This window comes from Mandrillus leucophaeus, unplaced genomic scaffold (genome assembly GCF_000951045.1).
Source record: "Mandrillus leucophaeus isolate KB7577 unplaced genomic scaffold, Mleu.le_1.0 Scaffold41, whole genome shotgun sequence".
Taxonomy (NCBI): Eukaryota; Metazoa; Chordata; class Mammalia; order Primates; family Cercopithecidae; genus Mandrillus; species Mandrillus leucophaeus.
In genome coordinates this window covers 3,230,493-3,254,789 of record NW_012104365.1, presented here as the reverse complement: position 1 = coordinate 3,254,789, position 24,297 = coordinate 3,230,493, and the positions used below count along the sequence as shown (strand labels likewise).

At 50.5% G+C, this 24,297-nt stretch overlaps 1 protein-coding gene across 1 annotated transcript in view; it reads right to left on the bottom strand.

Annotated features, from left to right (window-relative positions):
• Positions 1-22,272, bottom strand: part of CDH4 (cadherin 4, type 1, R-cadherin (retinal)) — a 501,882-nt gene extending 479,610 nt beyond the window's left edge. Inside the window, exon 1 of the mRNA XM_011992340.1 lies at positions 22,207-22,272. Coding sequence (XP_011847730.1) covers positions 22,207-22,264 — 58 coding nt within the window. The 5' untranslated portion in view covers positions 22,265-22,272. The remainder of the gene's footprint in view (positions 1-22,206) is intronic.
• Positions 22,273-24,297: the final 2,025 nt, after the last annotated feature.

Here is a 24,297-nt window from a genome sequence, read left to right as displayed (position 1 = left end):
GTGGTGTGCCCTCCCACGGTTCTCACGGCTGCTTGTTCATGGAGCTGGAGCTCAACTTGTGAACCTTCCAGCAAAGGAGAGACAGAGCTGACGCCGCCTCCCATCTTCTTACAATCCCCACAAACTCGCTCTCCTCCTTTTAAAACCTACTCCCCAAGCGATGCCTTTGGTGGAGCTTTGGAAAACAGTGCCTGGTTTTGCTGTCCAGCTGCCCCTCCTCTCAGAGGCCGTTCCTGTCACTGCTGGAGGAGGCCACGAGCACACACCTGCTCCTGATGGGCCTGTCTGGCAGGAGCTCAGCAGCAGCGGGACACGCAGAAATACGCAGCCGTCCACACGGGCTGGAAATCAGTCACGGTCTCAAATGCTTCAGGGTTGGCAGAGAGGGAAGCAGAAGTCCTTTTTAATGGGATGATTGCAAAAGACACCAGTCATCTTCAAATCAGGACAGACCACAGTTAATTCTTAATAAGGAGGTGGGTGCAGGCCCTCCTGCAGCCTGGGAGATCCTCCTGTGTTCCCACCACAACCTCCATTCTACTCACCCTTCAAGGCCCCTGGAGCTGCACCCCCCCAGAGCTGCACTGACCTGGGTTTGCTCCCTTCGCCCACTAAATGCAGTTGCCTGTTTGAACTCTGAATTATTCCCTTCACTTTCCTGCCAGAGTGGGATGATTATAATCCTGTTTTCCCAACAAGACCGAAAGCTCCTTCAGGTTAAAGGCCTCTAATAAGCAGTACAGGGGTGTTGTTAAGTCTTCAGGATCCGGGGCCTGGGAGCCTGGGCGTGCACTCTGATTTACAGCTCTCCGCGCGATGCTCGGAAGGAGTAAAAGACCCGCATCACCGTCACTGAGCTGCTCAGAGGATGAAAAAAGAAACCATGGGCCAAATGCCAAGCCTGGTGCCTGACCCAAAGGCAGGGCCTGGTCAGCCTGACAACCAGCAATGCCGAAGCCCTCACTTGCTTAGCCAGTGCTTCATTCTGTGCTAAGCGCTGATCTGAGCACGCCACGCAGACAGCTCCCTTGACACCCACACCACTCCTCCAGGAAGGCACCGGGGTTATCTCTACCTCACAGAGGAGGACACTGAGGCACAGAGAGGCTCAGTGACTTTCCTGAGGTCACACAGCTATCAAGGGATGGATGTGGCATTTGAACCCAAGGATGTGGTTCTAGAGCCCTGGTTCTTAGGCAGCACTGCCTCTCAGGGTCCGGCACCAGCACAACCAGGCAGTCACCCTGTGCTGGGCTCTGCAGACAGTCCCACACAGGCGGCCGCCTGGCAACAATCTCAGATGCAGGTACTACTATCACCCCCCTCTTGGAGACTGGAAGACAGACCAGATGGGTTGAGTTGGTGTCTCCATGGACATGGGCATTTCTGCTGGTGACGCCCACTCACCAGCACTGGGCAGAATAATTCCCAAAAAAGATGCTTGGCAGAAACACGCAAGCAGATCAATGGATGGTCAATAGCCTAGAAACGGACACTCAAGTCTCCATATTAGCAGGGTCTTGGGGAATTTTATACAACGGATCTGAGCCTTTTGGGGAACAGGGCCAATGTGGCCCAGCAGTTGGTAGGCAGAGGCAGCAGGCACCACTAATGCTAGGCAGTCACATCTCAGGTGGGCATGATGAGGCCCTTCTAGATAGCGGGCAGGGCCCTGAGGAAGTGGAGGTTAAGAGCCCATCTCTGCACCTCAGATTCCTCCACTTTGTATTGGGGATTATAACACCACCACGCAGTCTGCTGTAAAGACGCACTAGCTTCCTGCGCCTAGGAACTGGTGGCATTCGATTAAGGAACAATGAAAGAATAGACACCCATCTAGAGCCCAGCACAGGGTAATTGCCCTGTGATGCTGGTGCAGCAGCCTGAGAGGCAGTGCTGCCTGGCCAGTGCTATGAGCCCTCCTCGGAGCTGGGGCCCCAGAGAGCCTCCTTGGGGAACCTGAGCACAGACCCGTCACATCACAATGCCTTCATAAAAAAGGGACCGTGAGGTTTAAGGAGTTAAGGATGATGGAAGGACAACACATACAGCTTCTTTGGTCAAAAACGCTTTTGCACAGAATGATCAGAGGACCTCCTGCTGGCACCTGCATGTGCAGCCGCCTCTAGACTGGAATCCAGGGGGATGAAACCAAAGCCCAGAGGCTAGAAACACAGTGCTGGGAAATGACTGCTTCATGTCTAGAATGGAGACATCACATTTTCTAAGAAGTCATTAAGTGTTAAAAGAGTGATTGAAGTCAGTTTTCAAAGACAGAGGCACACATCATCCTATGAAGGTACCACATGTTATTAAGCTTTTTAAGCTCTTCTTCCTTGTGGACTGTGAATGGGATGCCAAGAGTCCAGAATTTTGTGGTGGAAACTTCCATTAAAGCACCTGGCTTCTAGGCTTTGGTCACTGGAGGGGAGATGGTCATACTCAACCACTTACTGAAAGCCCATTTGGGGGTTGTGGATAGGGCTTCATGAGTGTGCATTCTGGGAATGCATGGATGATGGAAGAATGGATGGATGGATGGATGGATGGATGATGGATGAATGATGGATAATGGTTAGATGGATGATGGATGGAAAAAGGATGAATAATGGATGGATAGATGAATGAATGATGGATGAATGGATGATGGGTGGATGAATGAATGATGGATGAATGGATGGATGATGGGTGGATTGATGAATGAATGATAAATGAACGAATGGATAATGGGTGGATGGATGAATGGATGAATGAATGATGGATGAATGAATGATGGATGAATGGATGATGGGTGGATGGATGAATGGATGGATGAATGAATGACAGATGATAGGTGGATGAAGGATGAATAAAGGATGATGGATGGAAGGATGAATGGATGGATAAATGGGTAGGTGGATGAATGATGGGTAGATGAGTGGATGATGATGGATGGATGAAAAATGGATGGATGGAGAGATGACAAATGGAAGAATGATGGATGAATGATGGATAGATGGATGGATGATAGATGGATGACTGATGGACAGATGGATGGTGAATCAATGATGGATGGATGGGTGGATGATGGTTGGATGACAGATGATGGATGGATGATGGGTAGATGATGGATGATGGATGATGGATGGATGGATGATGGCTGGATGCATGGGTGATGGATGGATGGATGATGGATGGATGATGGATGGATGATGGGTGGATGATGGATGATGAGTGGATGATGGATGGATGATGGACAACCTCATCATAATAGAGAATTTGGCCAAATTCCAGCCTGATAAGGTACTTTTCCTTTAGGTGGCACAGACTTATCATAGGGAAGTGGTGGTTACGAGCCCATCTCTGCACCTGGGAGTCCTCCACTTTATAGTGGGAATTAGACCACCAGCATGCAGTCAGCCTGTGGAGAGGCACGGGCTTCCTGGCCTAGGAACTAGTGGCATTTGATAAAGGGATGGTGGTGGAATAAACACCCACCTAGTATCCCAGACACAGTGAGTGAAGAATGAGCACTAAACCCTTGCAGTAGCATCATGATTTCTTGCAAGTTCTTTAGAAAACTGAGGGCCTTATCTGCACGGGGAAAATAGCGCCTGAGAAGGGATCAGGTAACCTGGGCTGAGGCATCCTCCCCCCGGGGGGAGGCAGGCAGCTCCTGCCCCCAAACCCACACACGAGAGGCCCATCCAGGGGCAATCAGCCCCAGAAGCTGTTCTGGCTGTGTCTGTGCATTTGGGGGAGGGACCCTGAGGGGTATATGGGTTTTGTGAGGCATCTGCATGGGACAGAACTGAGAATAAACAAAAGGTAACTCGGTTAAAATGAAAAACCCTGGACTGACCACGTATTTCAGGATGAAAATCATAAAATGAGACATGTAATAGCTGACAAGAATAAGACAAATGGTGACCTTGAGTGTGCCGTTCCTGTCCTGAATAAACATCCCACGCCCCTCCTCGTTCATTCCCCCCATGGTCCCACAGGGATACTGCTGTCATTCTCTTCACTTTGCAGCTCGAGGGGCTCAGCCAGCCACCAAGTTCCAAGGTCAGGGGTAAAGAAGGCAGGAATTGTGCTCGAATTCATCCTCCACTGGGGACTATAAACAAGTCTGACTCTTAAAAGCAGCCAGACACAGAAGTCCACAGGCCAGGCACGGTGGCTCACACCTGTAACTCCAGCACCTGGGGAGGCCAAGGTGGAAGGATCGCTTGAAGCCAGGAGCTTGAGACTGGCCTGGGAAACATGGTGAGACCTTGTCTCTACAAAAAGTAAAAAAATTAGCTGTGCAACGTGCTGTGCACCTGTGGCCCTAGCTACACAGCCCCGTGTGAGGTGGGAGGATCACTTGAGCCCAGGAGTTGGAGGCTGCAGTGGGCTGTGACTGCGCCACTGCCTTCCAGCCTGGGCAACAGAGTGAGATCTCACTTCTAAAATCAAAAAGGGATTCCATTTACCTGAAGTTCAAAGTCAGGCAATATCTAGAAAGTTGGAATACAGGAATCCGGTTACCCTTTGGTGAAGGGATGGTGGCTGCAAGGGGCCTGGGGGGGCCTTTCTGGGAGGGCAGACAGAGTGTGACTCAAGCCGGGTGTTGGCCACACTGGGCTCTGCAGTCCGTGCAGAGCTGTCTGCCTGGCCACGAATCATTCCTGCATTTTTCAGGGCGTGTATGACATCCCAACACATTGAAAACACCCCATGTTACAAACACAGGACTCACTGGAGGAGTTGAAAGGTTGACAGGCTGAGGGTGCCTGCAGCTCCTCGCCAGGACGAGGAGTCAGGGAGTAGGGGAGTAGGGGCTGTGTGGACAGCAAGCCCAGGTTCCCGAGAAGGAGCCGAGTGTGATCGCTGAACCCACGCTCGCTGACCTGGGAACAGCGCCCGGTTATTTTTAGTGCCTGCTCTCGGGCTGTGGTTTGACATTTCATCCTGAGCCGGTGCTGTGGCCCTGTGCTATTACAATCAGTCTGGCCTCTCTGAGGGTCTGATACTTTGCTTTAAAATAGCTTAGCCACTGAGCTTTCTGCCAAATAAACTATTGTAAACTATTTGCTGTGATGCTGTGACTCAGGGGGGCAGGTCTGAGGCAGATGTAGTTTCCAGGGTAGTGAGAACCTGCTGTTAGACTCCCTGACATGGACATCCGGCTCGGCCTCTGGGGCTCCGCCTCCCAGTCTATAAAATGGAAGCTGTAACGGCCTCTGGTGATGAGGAAGGAGTCAGAGGTGATGCCCATGAGCTCATATAGTGTCCGACAGGGGCTCCGTGTGTCACAGACATTGGCCCCATGACTGCTCAGGGACCACGGCATCAGCAGAGGGGACAGAAGGAGGGAGGAGGGAGAGGAACAGGAATGGATTGCTCCGGTTAGCGTGGAGCCGGTGGGTCTATGGGCCGGTCCCTGTTTTGTCCAGTCCCCAGGGCGGACACCTGCAGCAGCTTCTAGGGTGAGAGAGGTGGCCAGCGTCCCCTCCGGCCCACGGCCCTAGGGCCTGGCTGCAGAGTTAAGTCCTGCGCTGCCCCTCTGCCAGTGCAATGCAGAGCACGAGGCGAACCCCCGTGGTGAGGGAGCTGCCTGTGGTGGAATCGCACTGGGGGGCGTTCCAGAGCCCGGCGGAAGATGGGGCTGGAGAAGTTCCACATTCTATCCCGGAGCATCCAGGAAACCAGGCAGGAGGGGTGAGGGATGGAGGGATAGACTCCGGGATGGCGGGATAGACTCCGGGATGGCGGGATAGACTCCGGGATGGCGGGATAGACTGCAGGGCAACTGGGCAAGCCACGCAGGAAACAGAGAAAGCAAATGAGAGAGATGGAGAGAGCAAGAGCAGAGCGAGAGAGAGCAAGCTAGGAGAGTGGATTTCCGACAAGAACAAAAAAAGTCAGAGGCAATTATTTTGCTTCATTTGTAACTGCGCATCATAGCTTTCCTTCCCAGTTGTAGCTAAAAGAGAGGCAATGGCCAGGTGGGGTGGACTACACCAGAGCCCCGAATCTCATCCCAGGAAGAGCTGGATATTTGTGCCCGGGATTTCCGTGTGGAGTGACTCCTCTGACTGGTGGAATCCACAGCTCAATGACATCTTTATGAAGGACACCTGGGAGGGAAGGAGCGGAGGGAGGGACAACCGACTCCCAACAGGCAGCTTTTGTAGCTCAGAGGGGAAAAGAGAAAGCCCCACACCATCCTTCTGCAGCCATCATGGGGAGGGTCCCCCTTTCCATCCACTGGGAAACCAGGATCTAAGCTAATGAGCCCAGGAGGGTCCTCACCGGCTTTGCCAGTGCGGCCAGCAGTGCTTCCCTATCATACATGAAGCTTTTGGACACTGCGGCCTCCTTTGTGACAATCTAGGACCTGCAGGTTCCTGCTGTATGCTCACCGCAGGTTCCCAGGCCACATCGCGAGGGTGACCACACAGCGGAGTCCCCAGAACCAGGAGCCCAAACGGTGATGGACAGCAGCAGGGCCTGCCGGTACTGGGCCACCTGGAGATGTTAAAGCTTTTCAATTTTTTTGCCAAAATGTAAAAGCAAGGATGTTTTGCATTAAACAAAAAATTTCAGTTTTCTTTTCTCCCAACTCACTACACGATCATGAATGACAAGCTCTGTGCCTGGCACTTTGGCAGGAGCCTGAGAAGAGCTGGAGTCTTGTTTTCAGGTGCAGGGTGGGGGCCCAACTGTGCCCCCCGCCCCCACCCCAATGCCAGGCAATGGCACAGGCAGGTGTGTCCTGAGCCTTCAGGGAGGTCCTGGGCCCCTCCTGCTACCCCATGGCTGCTGCCCAGGTGCCTCTCGTAGAAAACATTACAGTGATGACCTTCTAAATCCTGCTGCCCACAATTCCAGAGCTGTTCTCGAGACAATGACTATCGAGGCCCACATTCAATCTGTGTTTTGAGAGGCACAATAAATCTATTGGTCTCAATTCAGCTGCATTGCCAAGGGTCATGTCCATGTACTTATTACCAGCAAACCTCAGCCCCAGTGCATACTTGCCTATGGTCCTTTCACAAGCCAGCGATGAGATAGGGCAGGGACCCCTCTTAGGGGCCTGTTAGGCCCCCCAGCATGGAAATAAAGGAAAATTTTGAGTGCCTTCAAAGGAAATTCCAGGCACCCAGCGAACCCTGAGAAATAAACGAGCAACTTGATAAAAGCGAGACGGTAACAGTAGCCTAAAACCATAGCCCCCCAAGGAAGTTAGAACCACAAGACGTTCGGTTCCCTGTGGAAACCAAAGATAACACCTTGACCTACATCCCTGAACTGTTTTTCAGAAACCTGGACCCCCACCAGACGGAAAATGCCAACCACTGTCACGCAGACATCAGAGGGGGGAAACTGAGGCCTGAACCCTGACCACTGTTTTTTGTTCCAACCTTCTTCTGAGGGGCCTGAAGAAAGTCATACCCACCAGCCAGACCTTAGCATTCCTTTCTGATGACCCCAAGCTTTTAGACAAATCCTTAACCAACTGCAAATCAGAGAATTGCTGGATCTACCTATGACCTGTCAGCCCTCACTTCAAGATTTCCTTTTTAGGCCATGTATTGATTTATGATTTTTCCTGTGGCTTCTGCCTTCCTGAGACGCGCCCCTGCCTTTAAAATCTCTTGCTTGTGAGCCAGCCAGGAGGTCCGGTCTCCCGTGGTGTTGCCCCATTCTGTCTGCCTGGCGCCCTGCAAATAAATGCCCTCCTTCCTCCCACTGCGAAACTTTGGCGTGGACGCTTGGCTTTATTGTGCTGGGCAAGTGGACCCCAGATGGGTTCAGTAACAGTGACAGGGAGCAAGGAAAGAGGCTGTGGGGCTCGGAGGCCAGGCCCATGGTGCCTGGGACAGGTGTCCAGTGAGTGGGTGGCCAGAGGGGCCTCCACTCTAGGGAAGGCGTGGCTGCTTCTCGCCTACAGCTGGTTACAGCTTCCTTGAGACACAGGTTGTGGCTGTCAGATGCTTTTTAAAATGGTTTCTCAGAGAAAAGAAAAGTGGTCAATTTTCAGAGGTAAGACTGCTTAGAGGGAAGGTGGCATGGGTTAAGGCCTCCAGAGAGCAGCCTTGTTGCTAGAACACCAGGGAGCACGGAATGCCGGGCCCTGCTTCCTCCTCAACAGCCGTGCACCATGGCGGCCTGGTGCCTTCTGTGCCTTGGTTTCCACCTGCAGTCTGGAGAGGACGGCAAAGACATGGGCTTCGGGGCTGCTGTGAGGTTGGCATGAAATGAGCACAGAAGTTCTCAGATGGCCCCAGGTCCTTTGTCAACATTGTGTAAAGTCAACAGAGGGTCCGTTCTGGAAGGACGTTAGCCCCCGCAGTCGTGCTGGCCAACTTGCAGAGACCCGGGATGTTCCCTTTCCACCCTGCGCCCAGCGCACCTGTGGCATCACAGCCCGTGGGCCTGAGCAATAGCAACAGGAAGTCCCTGCGGCAGGAAGGGCCAGACCCTGGGACCAGCTGCAGGAGGACAGGGCTCCAGGCCAAACGGAAGGGGCCAATGGCGGCTGCTGGCTGTGTGTGCCTGGAAAGGGAGGAATGGACGCCCTACCTGTAGGACAAAATCCCGCGAGGTTTCCAGGGAGGCGTTGCTCATTGACGGCACAGCCTCCTTCATACATTTTGCAAGTGGAGGGCACGTGTGCTTTGAAAATGGAAAAAACCAAAACTCTACGAGGGCTCTGATCCTACTGTTAACAATCACAATTTGATGGACTGAATTTGTAACTGGTCAAAACAAACAAACTGAACAAGCTCAATCACAAATCCATCTATGTCCCTGTGAAGACTGACAGGCTGGTCCTCTTTCAGGAATTTTCACTTCCCGTGCCCACGGGCATGAGCTTCCGCGAAGAGCAAGGAACGGACGTGCTCCTGGGGTGTGCATGCTCGTCGTCAGCGGCCGCCCCCAAGGGCCACCTGCTGTAGGTCCCCAGGCACCACTGAGAAACGAGACAGTGGGTCCTGGACACTCTGCCCGGCGTGTCCGTGACTCTTCGGATGCCGGCGTTGGAACATTTCTAAGTGACTGCTCATGAAATGGTGGTTCCTCTCGCCCCACTCATCTCCCTCCGATGACCTACTTTTGGTCTTTTATAAGCTGGCACTTGTAGAACTAGGTCAGGATGTGAGTGGGGCTTTGGCGACAGATGTTTTAATAGACTCAGCCACGTAACCTCCCTTTCTTCTAGGCCTTGGGCCAGATGAAGCTTATTATGAAGTGGAAATGGGCAACCTGGAAGAGGTATGGCTGGTTGAAATGATTGGGTCTCACTGGTTCCCATGTGGGACAATTCCCTTCCCGGGCCTGGCTATAAGACCTCTTGGGTTCTTTTCTTTGAGGGTCATGCTCACACACACACTCCAGTCACTGCCGTGGTTAACCCTTGAGAGATGATGACCTGGTGAGGCGACTGCCCACACAGCCTTGATCAGAGAGCATTCAGGATCCACGGGCCAAACCCCTGGGCAGCCCAGGAACCTGGCTGCAGGAGGGGAGCCTCTCCCCAGTTTACTACTCAGCATACTTAAGAGCCAGCAAGCTCACCCACATCCCAGTAAACACATGGGCTTGATCACAGTCCCTGCAGGCGAGGAAACAAGAATAAATCAATGCGGATGGAGGGTGTTCTCAGCCTACTGTGAAATCTCAGTATCCCAGCAGGCGAGCTTCACAGTTCTCAGGGGCAGATAGAAGGGATTCTTGCTCTGTAGGGATCTTATCAGGAATGTAAGAATTTTCCAGATATTTATTCTACAGTATACCCACGAAAAAAATGAGTTTCACAATTTAGTGTATCAGTGCCCTCAGAGCAGGAAATCAACGCTGAGGACCAAGATATGGGAAGGCACCCAGGATGCCTTAATCTTAGGCAAAGTGATTAGCTCTCTTTCCGATTAAGAAGCTTGGAGGTCTCTTGAACGTCTGCTAGACATTTGCCAGACATGAACATCTCTCTCGTCTTTCCTTCTCCATCTAGAAAATGGCCACAAAGTCGCTTATTGCATACACATATTTTATGATTCATGAGCATATTTGTAAAATGCTATAAATAGACTTCAGTGAGGGTTGGGAAGTACCTGCTGCTGGTCAAAGCAGAGAGAAGCTTCTTTGAGGATCCTTTTCTTAGTAGTTGCAGAGAGGGCATCTCTGAGTCTACTGTCTAGCCTCAGTAGTTTGCTTTAGGGGAAGGACTTTTTAAAATGAATTCTGCATTGTGGTGAAACACACAAGAGTCTGTGTGGCAGCAGGTGCAGAGCAGGGTCTTCCCGGCACAAGCCATAGTTAGAGGGGCAGGAAGGGATCCAGAAAAGGTAAGATGACTCCCAGTCCACTGGCCCCCAAATGTGGATTTCTGGTGGTGTGGAGTGGGGCGGATGCTCCCCAGGTGATTCTGATGCACACATATTCCAAAAGGCAAGGCCTGGCTACTCCATGGATGACACAGTCCCGCCCTGCAGGTATATTCTACCTCATTCACTTATGATGTAGTTTGGATACTTGTCCCCACCAAATCTCATGTTAAATGGAATCCCCAGTGTTGGAGGTGAGGCCTGGGGGGAAGTATCTGGATCCGTCATGAATGGCATGGGCCATCCCCTTAGTGACGATTGGACTCTTGCTCTGAGTTCACAGGGCATCTGGCTATTGAAAAGTGTGAGACACCAGCCCCCAACTTTCTCTCTCTCTCTCTCACTCCTGCTTTCATCATGTGACATGTCTGTCCCACCCCCTCATCTTCCCCCATGATTGGAAGCTTCCTGAGGCCTCCCTTGAAGCTGAGCAGATGCTGGCACCGTGCTTCCTGCAAAGTCTGCAGAACCATGAGCCAATTAAACCTCTTTCCTTTATAAATTACCCAGTCTCAGGTATTTCCTCACAGCAATGCAAGAACAGCCTAATACAATTTTTTGACCCACCTCTTCTAAATAACGGAGGGCACACCTTCCCGCCCCATAATCCCCCCAGCAATGTAATCCCCCAAATAATCCCACTATGGGTCTTCAGCCACCAAGCAGTAATGGGAGCTACCTAGTCCTGAGGTCAGTCATCAACCCTGGCACCCGTGGGCCGTTCCTGGGGCAGTAGACAGTGGTGGCATTTTATGTGGAATGAATCTCTCCTCTTTTTGGAATGCCATCAGCCCAGCAGGCATGTGGGCATTCCGATAGCAAATGTGCCCTTCCAACTCTTTGACAGAGGCTAAGGCAGGGGCTGGCCAACTCCAGCTTCCACACAAACTCCCATGCACCAGACATCTCCAGAGTCAGGCCTCGTGCCTTACATCACAATCCTCCTGGGCAAATAGAAACCCCACTGAATGCACGTTCCTGGCCCCCCGAAAACACACAGCACACGCCAAGTACACATTCTCCTGGGTGTCCTTTCCCGAGCTCCACGCAGTGGGAGCGCTGACAGCATAGATGCTGGCATATTGCAAATCACTAAATTTCCGGGTTGAAGCTCTTTCTGATCAGATTTTCAAACAACTTTAAATGAATAACACTGCACTGGAAAACACTCACAGAGTTATATAGGCTTTCAATAGGAACATTTCAAACGCTGAATATAGATGCAGCTGATATTTACAGCCATCTCCAAATGACATGAACCCAACCATTAGCTAAGTTTACAATTGATTTTAATGAGAACCTTCACCATATGGAAAAATACCCCCACCCCTTTTCTCTCTTTCCCTCCTTTTTTACCCCTAAAATATGAGGCTCTGCTCCATTACATCCTGAGATGCCAGCTGCATAGAGAGCTTGCAGCCGCCAGCATCTGCCAGTGGAAATCCACTGTTTTCCTGAGACTTCGGTGGGGCAAGTGGCCTCTGGACTGTGATATTGGATACCCAGAGCCTGTTCGCTGACTGGTGCAGCCTCAGCCAAATCTCAGAATTTCAGCCCCTTCTTCCCCTTCCATGACTGCCACTCCTGTCCCTGACTCCTCCCTCCTGCCTGGCTTGGCCTTCAGCCCTGGGGTGTGGGTCGGCTGTGTGCGCACCTCTGGCCCCGGCACGATGGTCCTATCCCCCACCCTGGTACCCTCCTCTTGCCATGCTGCTGGGTGGCTGGAAAGAACCCTTCTCTCACTCAGCGTTCACATGCTCAGCTTCCCTTAGGGCCCATCTCGGATGCCTCCTTCTCCTCCTCCTCCAGGAAGCCTGGCTTGATACCCCCAACAAAGCAAGTGGCACTGATGCCTGTCTCACAGCTCAGAGTCACCCGCCTCCTGGAGTCACCAAATCATGGTTGCCCTTGTCCAGGTCTCACTTCTCCTGTGTTAATGTTCCCTGGGGCAGGATCAGTCCCTCCGTGGGCAGGTCCCTCTGGGGGCAGGAGGCATAGTTTGGGCACTGGCTGATGGTGAGAGCTGGGGATTCTGCTTAGACACTGACAAGGCGACATCATTCATGCCCCAAGTCCTCCACCGTCTCAGAGGACCCACCACAGACAGGCAGCTGGCTCTCCTGCTGCAGGACGCCACGGCCTTTGTGCCTGGGCCCACCCTACCATCTGCAGGGGTGTGGAGTTTGCTGCTCCAACCACGCACAGTGAACCCCACACCTCCTCCAAAGACTGGCTTAGAACCCAGGCAGGTCCAGGTCCATGCTGCGAGCATGTGCCACGATGGCACTGGGAGAGGCCTGGGAGAGGCTGCTCCTGCCCTGAGGATGTTAACACAGCAGCTGGTGCTGTGGAGGCAGAGTGGGGAGGGGGCGGAACCCAGCTCCCTGATTTCTGAGCCACTTGCCAACCCAGCCCAGCCCTCCTTGCCCTCTGGGCTGCAGGCGGGCAGGAAGTTAGCATCCTCTCAGTCCAGCCCTAGCTGCCAGTGGAGGTTTCTGTGCTGCTTCAGAGCAGCTGAAGAAACTGCTCAAATCCCTGTGGCCACCCAGGCTGAGCCAGGCATTCCAGGCGGGCAGCGCCTGGGCTTCACTGCCCGTCCTGAGGCCAGCCCTGCCTTCAGCACTGCCGCTTAGAAGCCACTTGGATGCCCCCTCCTGCCACCAGGTCCTCCTGAACACACACCCCTGTCTCGGTTCTCTATTACAAACCCTGCCACAGTCTAGTCTGTCACCCATCACAGTGGGCTCTGCCACCGTCCCCCTGCTCTGCTCAGCGAGGGGGCCTCCCCAATACAGGTGACCCAGCCACAGTCCCCAGCTTGTCATTAGCGAGCTCAGGGCCGACCGCACAGTCCTCAGCCCGCCAGTGGGTTGGGGGTGGGGGCACCCGTGTGGCTGAGGGTGCACAGGCACGAGAAGTGGCCCCAGTCACCGAGGACTGGCTTCTCACCTGGTGGGGACTTCTCTAGGCTGCTGTCTGCCACTGCGAGCATTAAGACCCAGCTCAGTGGGGGCCACATGCACTGCCCGGAACCTTCTGTGTCTTGTTACATAGAATCATTTGCATATTTACTTCCACTCTTAGGGGGAGGCAATGTTCTCTGAGGTGGCATTTATTTACACACTGACTGTCTGATTGACCAAACACAGTTTTCGGGACACAGGAAGGATGCTCATGTTTGCAGAACACGAAGGGAAAATGCACGCAGTAAACGTGAATGCCGAGTATGGTCTCCCTCTGCACAGCGGTGTGCACCGAGACAGCTGGATACAACCCCATCCTGCCAGTCACGTCTTCCTGATGGTGGAGTCATGGGTGTCTTAAATTATCTTGTTTATACATTTCAAAGCGAGCCTTTTGTTTCAGAATAGTTTTAGATTTACAGAAAAGTTGCAAAGATAGCACAGAGAGATCCCGCCCTGTCTCCCCTGCTGTTCACATCTTACCTCAGTATGGAACATTTGTTAGAATGAGTGTCAATACGTTGTTATTAATGAAGTCCAGAGTTCAATCAGATGGCCTCAGCTTTTCCCTATTGCCTGTTTCCTGTCCCAGGATCCCACATGACATTGAGTCCTCACACGTCCTTAAACACCTCTTGGCTGTGACGGTTTCTCAGATTTTCCTTGTTTTTGGTGACCTGGTTGGTTTGAGGAGTATGGGTCAGGTATTTTGCAGAAGGTACCTTTTTTTTTTTTTCCTAGAAAAATCATCTGTTTTTTCTTAGAGTGAAAGCTGGTGCCTGAGACACAGTGAACTCCACCTGTATTGTGGGTTTTACTTAAAATCTCCTCCCGCAACACACAGCAAACTTCTAAGAAGAGCAGCCCAGTCACGCGCTGCTGGCCAGCAATCTCCCGTGCTCCCGGAAAACCCTCCATCTCCATTTGGATTCCCGGCTTCCAATAAGAACTAAAAATAAACCAAATCTACTTACAAAGTAGCTGTTGAGTGAGCTAATTTAACACCGCATTATCTGAAGACGGTCATTATAATCAAGATGGCTGTGCCTTGTTCTACAATCTCCTAATTAGATGTGGTACCAAAAGCTATTCTAGCTTTTGGAAAAACTACCTTTGGGGAAAATGTATATATTTATAAATGTCTGTTGTGTATACGTGGATATGTATTTATTTTTAGTTATTGCATCTGACTCAAGAAACTACATTCTGCTAAACAATCTCACACACGCTGCAGACTCACTTAGGAAAACAAAATACTCAAAAGTCCCAAAATGGAGCATATTTCACTGAAGCTGCACTGTTGGAAAGCCAGCGTGGTTACGAGCCATCGATTCGAGTAATTTTAATCCTTCTAGCAGCCTGGGGCATCCACAGCCTCATGTCTGAATAGGTGGACCTTGCTGTTTCTTTGCTCAAATCTGAGTATTCTGCAAACCTCCAGGGTCCATAGTTCCTTTCTCAGATGTTTAAACCCTACCCAGCACCACCCTCCAGCCTCTCTCCTTTCTCCCAGCGGGTCCCACCTAGAGTGAGTTAGACACAGCAAGTCCCAGTGAATATTCCTGCCCTCGAGACCCCCAGAAAGCCTCTCGCGAGTTGCTGCTCTCATCACACGCAGGTCGACCCGACGCTGGGGTTGGCTCAGACTTTTTCTTCCCCAGCTCCTGTAGGCAGACTCATCTCTATAAGTAAATACAGCAAAAGGACCTGCACCTAGTAGGAACCACGTAAATATCCACTGAATTAATTCTTTGATACAATTAATTCTCTGATTACAATTCTGCCCAACTGGCAAAGTTGCCAAAATGGAAGCTTAATCCTTAAGGGAGAAAGAAAATAATAATAATAATGTGGATACAATGTGATGTATTCAGTAGCATGGTCTTGAAATTTCTTTTACCAAATAGATCCCAGAAAGCCAGCTACAATTGAGAACCAGGTCACCAATGGTAGGAAATGTGAACTGAAGAATTATGCAACCAAACTGTTTAAACATTTATATTGCATTCATAATGTTTCAAGTTTAAGGCTGAGCTATTACTGTAACTGGATTTTAATAAGGACAGAGAATTGTCTAGAGTTTTGCTTTTTGCTTGCACCACATATGCAAAGAAGATGCACGAGCGTCTTTACTCTGCACCGGACGCATACGTTTCCTAACTTGTCATTTTGGGAAAGATTCAGTTCTGTCATAGGGTGTCACACACTGTTTACTCCCCTCTGTGTAAATATTTAACGCAAATAATAAAGTCACTTTGGTTTTGTTGTTCTCCACGTTCAGAATTCTTATGGGGAACAAATGACTCTCAAATCCCATCCAGTGTGAGGTTAATTTATGATACTTGAACTGCAGTTGTCTAATTCAGCCACCATGTTTGGTACCATCTCCAGACTTTGAATGGACCTGGCAGATTCCTGCATGTCTGAGTTCCTTTCTCAACACATCAATAGAGATTTTCCACTTTTATTAATAGGGAAGAATGGAAACACCACGTGGACCTTCATGTACTGTGGGGCAATCAATAAACCCATTCATCTTAACATAAGCAAACGTGAAGACTGAATTTCCCTAAGAGCACACAAGAATGTCAGCGTCTTGGGAGCAAAGACTCTCATGTACCAACTCCCTCCATCTTTCTTTTTCGTGCCAACCTGCATTGAGCGTCTGCGGCTTGCCAGGCAGGATGCCAAGCACAGGGTCAATCATGGATTCTACAGGAAAGAATAAAAGTGGCCATACCCATGCCCCTTGGCCCTGGCACAGACCTTCCTAAGCAAGTGCTGAGTGGGGCACAAGCGTTAGGAAGGGCACTTTTTCCCTGGTTCACGCTGACACTGGGGCCCCCTGCACAGTGCCAAAGCCGAGTGCCGGCCTCCTTCATCTGCAGTGCTAATTTCTCTCCTTACAATCACAGGCTGCAAAGACAAAAGAGAGAGTCACCCTCAGAACCTTTCACTCCTGAACTTAACACTATGCTCCCACTGACTGGATTCCAAAGTGGGCCGTCCTGAAGCTACGGCTAACTCCTAGAAACGCTCTGAAACATACTGAATCTGCGTTCAGAGGGTTCAGGGTTCATTTCCACCCTCTAGACAGGCCGGTAGCAGAAGGCCAGGCTGACGACGGTGCTGCTCTCTCCTGCTCTCGTCTTCGTTTAACTCTTTTTAGCCACCACTTTGCTGTAAACGGTGAAACACCCGACACTGAACCGAATCCCCCTGATCAGCCTCGCTCGCGTCACCTACCTCCCTTCCCAGACATGACTGAAAGCAGATGAGGATTTTAAAATAATCTCCACCAGGAAAACAGCCTCCAGCCCCACATCTTAAGCAAAATGTTAAAGAGCGAACGACGAACGCTGAGCCGTGTAACGAAAGAGAAACCCCTTCCCCCACATTCGCAGCACTTTGAGTGGCCTGACTTTGCTGTTTCATCTTCTATTTTCTCCATGAAACCAGATACTTCTTCAATATCAAGCCCCCGGGGAGGAAACGGTGAAAGTGATAAGGACGCGTGTGCGGGTACGGAAGCGGAGCCTGTGCTTTCTGACCGACTCTGTGCCGAGATCAAGGGTAGCACCACCACGCACAGCCCTCAGGAAAGAGCCCACATAATTGTTCTTCTGGTACCAATTTAGGCCATTAGTCAGATTTGCACGTGGCAAAGGCGCTGTCACTGCAACGTCCAGATTGTGCCTGACATGCAGGTGAGGCCGGGTGTTTAACGAGGGGCTGGAGCCTGGATCCTCTGCTCTGCTGCAAAGCAGCCACCACACGTGTCTGCACCTGGAGGAATGCGGTCAGGACGAAATGGATCTATTGCCTCTGGTGGGATCTTGGGAAGTCATAACCTCTATGGACTTCAAAAGCCACCCCCCGCCTCCCTGTCGAGAGCCCCTGAGTTAAAGGAAGGCCGAGGATGTCACCACAAACACCCCACCTCTATCAAAGGTCATGTTTAAGGAGCCATCCCAAGCATCATTTCAGTTGCAGATGTGTCTCTGGAGACAGTGAGGAAAAAACCACAATCTGAACATCTGAGTATCTAATAGGCTTCCTTGAGAGAGGAACCTCCTGAGTTTCAGGCTAAGCCAGTCTCAGCCGTAGGAAGACGTGGGCAGCCCAGAGGGCAGCGGAGGCTCAGGCCCCAGTGCGTGGCCGGCCACGGAGCCAGCCCCATTGGAACAGCCTCCAGCCTTCAGTGCTACCTGCAGGATCTGAGGCACAGAGCTCTGAGATCCTGAAGGTCCTCCAAGAAAGTTGCAAATAGTGAGGTCCTTGTTCCCAAGACAGGCGTGCCTCGGTCCAACAACAGGACATGGGGAAGGCCGCTGGGGCCCAGGGATGGTGAGTGGGACGGGAGCATATCTCTGGCCCCCACAGAAAACCAGACCACAGGCAAAGGCCTCCTTGGCTGACCTGGCTCATGTTCTTCTCCCCGCTTGGGTGAGCCAAAGACACGCCGAGTTCAGACGGCAAACACACCTTCACATAGTGGGAACAGATGCCGATACTCAGATGAAAGTCACAAGAAAATGTGTCCACTGTACCCACAGGCTTGAAATGTTGAATAATATTCAATACAAATTGTTTAATAAACAGTAATTTATATCATTAGTTAATAATGTATTTCATGATAAATAAGTATTATAAGTTTAATAAACAGTAATTTATATCACTAGTTAATAATAATGTATTTCATGATAAATAAGTATTATCCCAATGCATAGAGAATGTGGCTCATTCCACATTGGAGTCAATTACCCTAAAGCCAAATGCTATTCCCTGAATTCAAGGTTGAAGTACGACCTATGTCCTTATGACATATGACCTCTAACATATGACCTACACCCTTCTATGAGACTTGAGGAGATTTAGGGCCAGTGACGACCCAACGCCAACATCCAGGACACACTTACTCTTCGGCATTCATGATCTTAAATACCGCACTCACTTGCTTTTTCAGAAGAAATTTTCTATTCACTTTTAGTAATGCTGGCTGATTATCTTTACTTTTACGACCTCTTTTCCTATTTTCCTTTGTCCTTTTTTAAAAGCAAGTCCTTCATATTTGCAACGTGGAGCAACCGACTGAAGATCTAATCAACGCCTGCCTGACTCACCTGTTGCTTCACCTGCAACTCTGAACGGACACATTTCCTGTGGGCCCAAGTTGAGCTGCTTCTCTCCCCAAAGGATCTCACCCTGATCATGTATGTCCCGTTTCTTAGAGCCAGTTGTTCCATCCACCAACACCCCAGGACATCTGCAGCCCAACCCCAGGCAAGGGGCCTCCTGTCTAATTCTCACAAGGTCTGGCTGGGAAGAATACCGATCACAGTATTTATAACGCGTCTATTTTTTGAGGTATTCCAGGTTCTCCCTGGGATTCCATCAAGCCAATAAAAGAATATTCATTTAGGCATAATTATCTTTGACCTGCAGAAATGCTCATGGTGAGCGACACTTCCACGTCCCACTGTTTTAGTAAATAAATTGCCCCAAACCACCACAAGGAACCCTCCACTGTGTTTCCTCCAGAAATGTTAAGAATGTGGTTTAATGTATTATTTGATATCTCCAACACAGGAGCCCTAGTACAGAATAATTCTTATGGAATAAGCTAGTTCTGGTAAGAGTAATTTCTACCAGTAACAAAAAAGAAAATAATGGTAGTTTCTCCTTCATAATGTTGGTGACTATTTTGAGTGCTCTTATTTTCCTCTATCCTTTGGACGCCAGGAAGCTCAAATATGAGTCTCACCAACAGTGACAAATTGTGCAGTATCAGGGTCAGAGGGAAGATTTTTCACATATGACTCAGGAGCGAAGGGAACGCTTCTTAACCACACAACCACAGACAATGTTGCATCTGTAACTCCTCTTTCAATGAGCTGGAAAAATAATCTCTAGCTATGTATTTTTAACATTTTAACCCTAAACACTTCTTGAACCAGTGGCTACATGAAGAGAACAACCTTTGCCTCATCGGAGGCCAGTCCCAGGACAACCCTGGGAAACAGAAAGCAAATTCCCAGAAAATGTTAAAGATTCAGAGATGGAAGTTTCCAAGCTACACTCAGGAAAAAAGACACACTAGACCACCAGGTTGCTAAAACGGGAAAAGCACCTCACCGTGGGAGCAGGTTTTGAAGTTCACGTGGAAACTCTGTGTTCTATCTCATTTGGGCCTTGCAGATGCTGCGTTGGAGCAGAGCTCCGTCATTTTCTATGATGGTTTCTCAGGTTAGATCGTCCATGTCAACTGATTTTTTTCTGGCGCACTGCTTAGCTATCTCTTCCTGCCCCTGTCCCCACCCCACTTCTTCATGTGCACAAGTTTGACCAGGAAAGATCATGCAATGCCATCAGTCTTAGAAACTGACCCACAGCCCTCACACGCCCACTAAAGGACAACGGCCTGGGCTGACGCGCCCACTCGGTTCATCTTACTTTACACGGGGTCCTCACTCAGGCATCCTCAGGGGAGCGGGGGGAGCGGAGAACATGTTCTCGCAGGCGCAACAGGTATGTACAAGGACATGCGTGTCCAGCATTAGCACCGGAATCACTTACCTAGAAAGGAGAGAACAGAAAAGTTTCGTTAGTTGAGTCTAGTGGTCCATCCCATAATGAGTGGCTCCTTAATGAATGGTGGAGGCAGCAGCAGGGATGGTGCTCGTGAAGATGGCTAGTATTCTAGTACCTTCTTCTAGTTCACAGGGCGTGGCATGCTTTCCAGAACACGCTCCTTCTGTGTGGCCTTTGAGCCTCACCACGGCTCTGTTGGGCAACTGGAGTCAGCATCTCCGGGCTGCAGAGATGCAGGCCCAAAGGTTCTGAGATTCAGCAAGGATGAGGGGGCAGAGATAGCAGCAGCCATCTCCGGAATCTCAGCCAGGCCTCGTTCCAGCTGCATCGCTCACCTAATAAATTCTTTGCACCTGGACTCTCCGTGGCCAAGTACGTAGCCAGGTAAACACCAATATTTTCCAGCATTTCCCAAGTAGGCCACACTCCATTTGTCTCAGTCACCTCAGGGCTCTTTCCACCCGTCTCTAGCCGCTCCTCTGCACGGAAGCCGGATGTAATAATGTATTAGCTGTATTATCGCAAGCTGCAGGCTTCAAGGAATGATTGCCATTTAAACTACGAAGCTCTAAGCATCAGATAAGGAGACTGGAGGTGGCGGATGGCAGCACCACCTCCCCCAGCCTGAGTCTGTCGTAGCTCAGAGCAGGAGCGGATGTGGCCTGTTTTGGGCTCTACAGAAACATGTTTCTGGTCTTAACCAGAGAACACCTTGGACATCATGAACCGTCTGTTGGAGAAGAAAGTTCTCTCCTCCCCATTTCGCCAGGGCCACTCCCAGGGGCCTGCCTGCTGCGGACGCGAATGACATGATGTCAAGGAGAGGCGCGCTTAGCACACTGCTGCAAAGAGAGCTGAGTGCCCCAGGAATGTGACGAGTTTGCATTTCCTGCCTCCACACCAAGAGCGGCCGTGTGGGTGAGGGTGTGCCTACACTGGGGGCTGGAGGTCCCAGTGCCAGTTCAACCTCAAGGCTCACTCCGGATGGGCTGTGAGGCTATAGGTCAAGTACTTGACAGGCCAACGATATGAAGGAAACAGAATTTATAAAGACTAAATATTAACATGTCCAGAAAATGCCTCTGCCTAACACTGTAGAGACAGTTCCTCTTCCCGTGAGTCTCACAGCCCTGCCTTCATGCGAATACCATCTTATACGCCAGTGTCTGCGCCTCCCAGAGGTCTTCTCCTCTCCACGTTTGAGAGGAGAGAGCACACGTTGCAGAACGCAGGCATTCCCTTCCTTCTGTGTTTCCCCAGCACAACAAATATACCTGGTTACTCAAGTCTCTTTGCAGCAAGCTACAGGGCCTGAGACAGGACCCGCAGTAAGCACAGGCAGCCACCCAGATGGGAAGACACTGAGTTTCGTTTCTCTCCCTCTCCACGTCCGTGATGTGGAAAATTTAATGAGCAAGTACTGGGGACTCTGTTCCCAAACAAGCATCTTAATTCACGCTGCAATTCGGAACGCGAGTGAGCAATGGCTTCCTAATTGGTGATTGTTGTGCAACGTGCCTGCCTTGGTGCCCATCCTTTATCACCACCGTGTATCCTCCGAAAAATTTAATTTCCATTTCCCAGCACAGCCTATGATGATACTTCCATTATCTGACAAACACAACAGTAGTGTGAACATGTCACTGACACACAGCACTAGCCCAAGGCCAGGGAACGCCCTGCTCTGGCTGGGCCACCTCCTCCTGGCTGAGGACGCCAGAGTGATTCCGACAGGGAAGTGACAGCCCTCACACCCAGGGTCGTTGTCATAGCAACGAGAGTCGTCATAAAACTAATAATAATAGTTCTCATGGCCGAGTCCATGACTCAGGGACACATAAGCTGCGCCCAGGACATGATGGCGCCACTGACCCTTCCGGCCACCCCTGTCACAGACAGAATCGACGCCCACATCTAGGGGAGGCGAAAACAAGGTTCCATGGTACAAGTGGGGGCGGGCAGGAGCACTCAGAGGCATCCGGCTCAGGGAGATGAATTCAGGGTCTCCTCATTGTCCCCAAAGCCTCACTCAAAAGCCCTGTTCCTGGTGTCTGCTCAGCACAGAGGTGAGGAGCTCAAGGTCGACGCCCCCATATTCCTGCCCTCGTGGGATGGCAGGTGGCACCGGCCTGCGTTTGTGGGCTGGGATCTGTCATGTGTCTGCAGGCTGAGGTCTAAGTTCCGGCTTGGAGCCCTCCTCCCTCTGTGACCTCAGGGACACTGTATGAAGCATCAGGGCCCAGTTAAAGAGGTGGCCCACAAACAACCTGAAGTCCCCCTAGCACACCCACGCTCGCCTTCTTTAAAGCAGGGTAGAAAGGAGGCGCGGAGAATGAAGTCACAGCTGCCGCTCATGGATTCCTTGTCCTGAGCCAGGCACACCTGCACCCCAGTCCCACATAACCTTCAACAGGTCAGAGCAAGAGGCACTGCCATCCTTCCAGGTGGGGAAACTGAGGCATAGGGGGTGAAAGGACCTGGCCAGAGTGAGCAGCGAGAAGGTCTGGGGCTGTGCCTTCAACCCAGATGCTCCTGACTGCCTGACGCTGAGAAGAGTGGGCAAAGGTGCCCACTGGCTTCCCCGACCAGGACTCCAGGAGCTACGAAAACACAACCACAGGCAGCCTGACCTGACCTCCACAACCACAGTACGGGGAGGCTCGGGAGGGACCTGGGTGTCTGAAGCCCCTTTTCATGGGCAGTAAGGACCACCGTAAGCATGGAACCCCACCCCCACCATGCAGCCTGGAGGCCGTGCTGCCGGTAAGTCACGATACACCCTCCTCTTCTACTCAAGGCTCAGGACACGTGGGGTTCTATCCTCTCCTGGAAGGAAACTCATTCCGAGGAGAGAAGCTGGGGCCGAACGCCAGGTTCCCTCGTCCTTTGCAGAAGACAGCCGGAGTAAAGGACTAGGGCAAACTCGTCCAACCCGAGGCCCTCAGCACTCGCGGCCCAGGACGGCTTTGAATATGACCCAACACAAATCTGTAACCTTTCTTAAAACGTGATGAGACTTTTTTGGGTTTTTCTTTTAGCTTATCAGCTATTCCGTTAGTGTATTTTATGTGTGGCCCAAGACAATTCCTCTTCCGATGTGGCCCAGGGAAGCCGAAAGATTGGACCACCCTGGACAGAGATTCTGGAGATCCTGCTTAAATCATGTGTGTTTTTTGGGAGGTCCTCCTGTGGCCACGCGCGGCTTCCCTGCAGATTGTAACAGGGAAGGAGGGTCACTATGTGGTCCTGGGAGTTCATCTTCAAATTCAATGTTATTTTTATATTAAGAGTGGATTTTTAAAAATTCAGCAGTGAGTAGACAATTCTCAAAGGTGTCACTGGAAGCCGGAGCTGTGTGTCTCTGATCTGAGTGTGTACAGCATTATTGATTACACTATCAGTACAGTTCCATGGCAGGAAGAGTTACAGTGTACACTGTGGTCATCTGAGCTAGAACACTCTGAAACTCCTTTTTCAATTAACGGGAGAATCAACCGGCCAACCGGTGGGAACACCTCACTGGTCTCATGTGTTTATTTGCACATCCGATCTGGTCTTCACAAGCTGCGGACTTATTTTTTTCTTTTTTTTAACAACAACAAAAAACCCCAAATCTTTCAGTAGCCTGTGATGTATATTGTAATCCCTAGAGCAACCCCTGAAACATAGTGCAGAGAGGTAGAGCTAAAACTCCTATAGCTAACTTAACAGAATTCTAAAACAAATTAACACAAGAAAGGAGAGAAGCAGGAAAAGAGACATCACAAACAGAGCACAGCAAACAAAGACACAAATACAAGTGTTACATCCGACTCCACCCCCACCAGTAATGTACTGGAAAGTATCAGGAATCTTGTTACAAGGCAAGGGTTGTCAGAAAGGATGGGGAAAAAAATCAAGGTTCAAAGACTTGCTGTTCATAAGAGACAAACTGTGAGTACACAGACAGGTGGACAGTCAAAAGATGAAAAATACCATGCCAACGGTGAGTGTAACAGGCTTACTCACAGCTGATATTAACATTGGATAAGAGAGACTTAAGGCAAGATCTTTCACCTGGAAAAAACAAAAAAGAAAAAGAAAAAAAAAAAATCCCCAAAACAACAATGAAAAAAAAACACCTGCCCACAGTAAGATTTGCACAAGAAAGTTGCCAGCAGCTTCACTCATCATAGCCCAAGCTGCATGCAGTGTTTTCATTGGAAGAGGCAGAGCCAACATCAAACCAAGCCTACAGCACATCCAAAGAACACAGCACAGGCGAAACCATAGTGAAGAAACCACAACGGTGGCTGTTCTGGGGCCAGAGGAGGTGCTGACTGCATGAGGACACGAGAACTTTCTAGAATGATGTTCTGCATCTTGATTGGAGTCTTGGTCACCCAAAT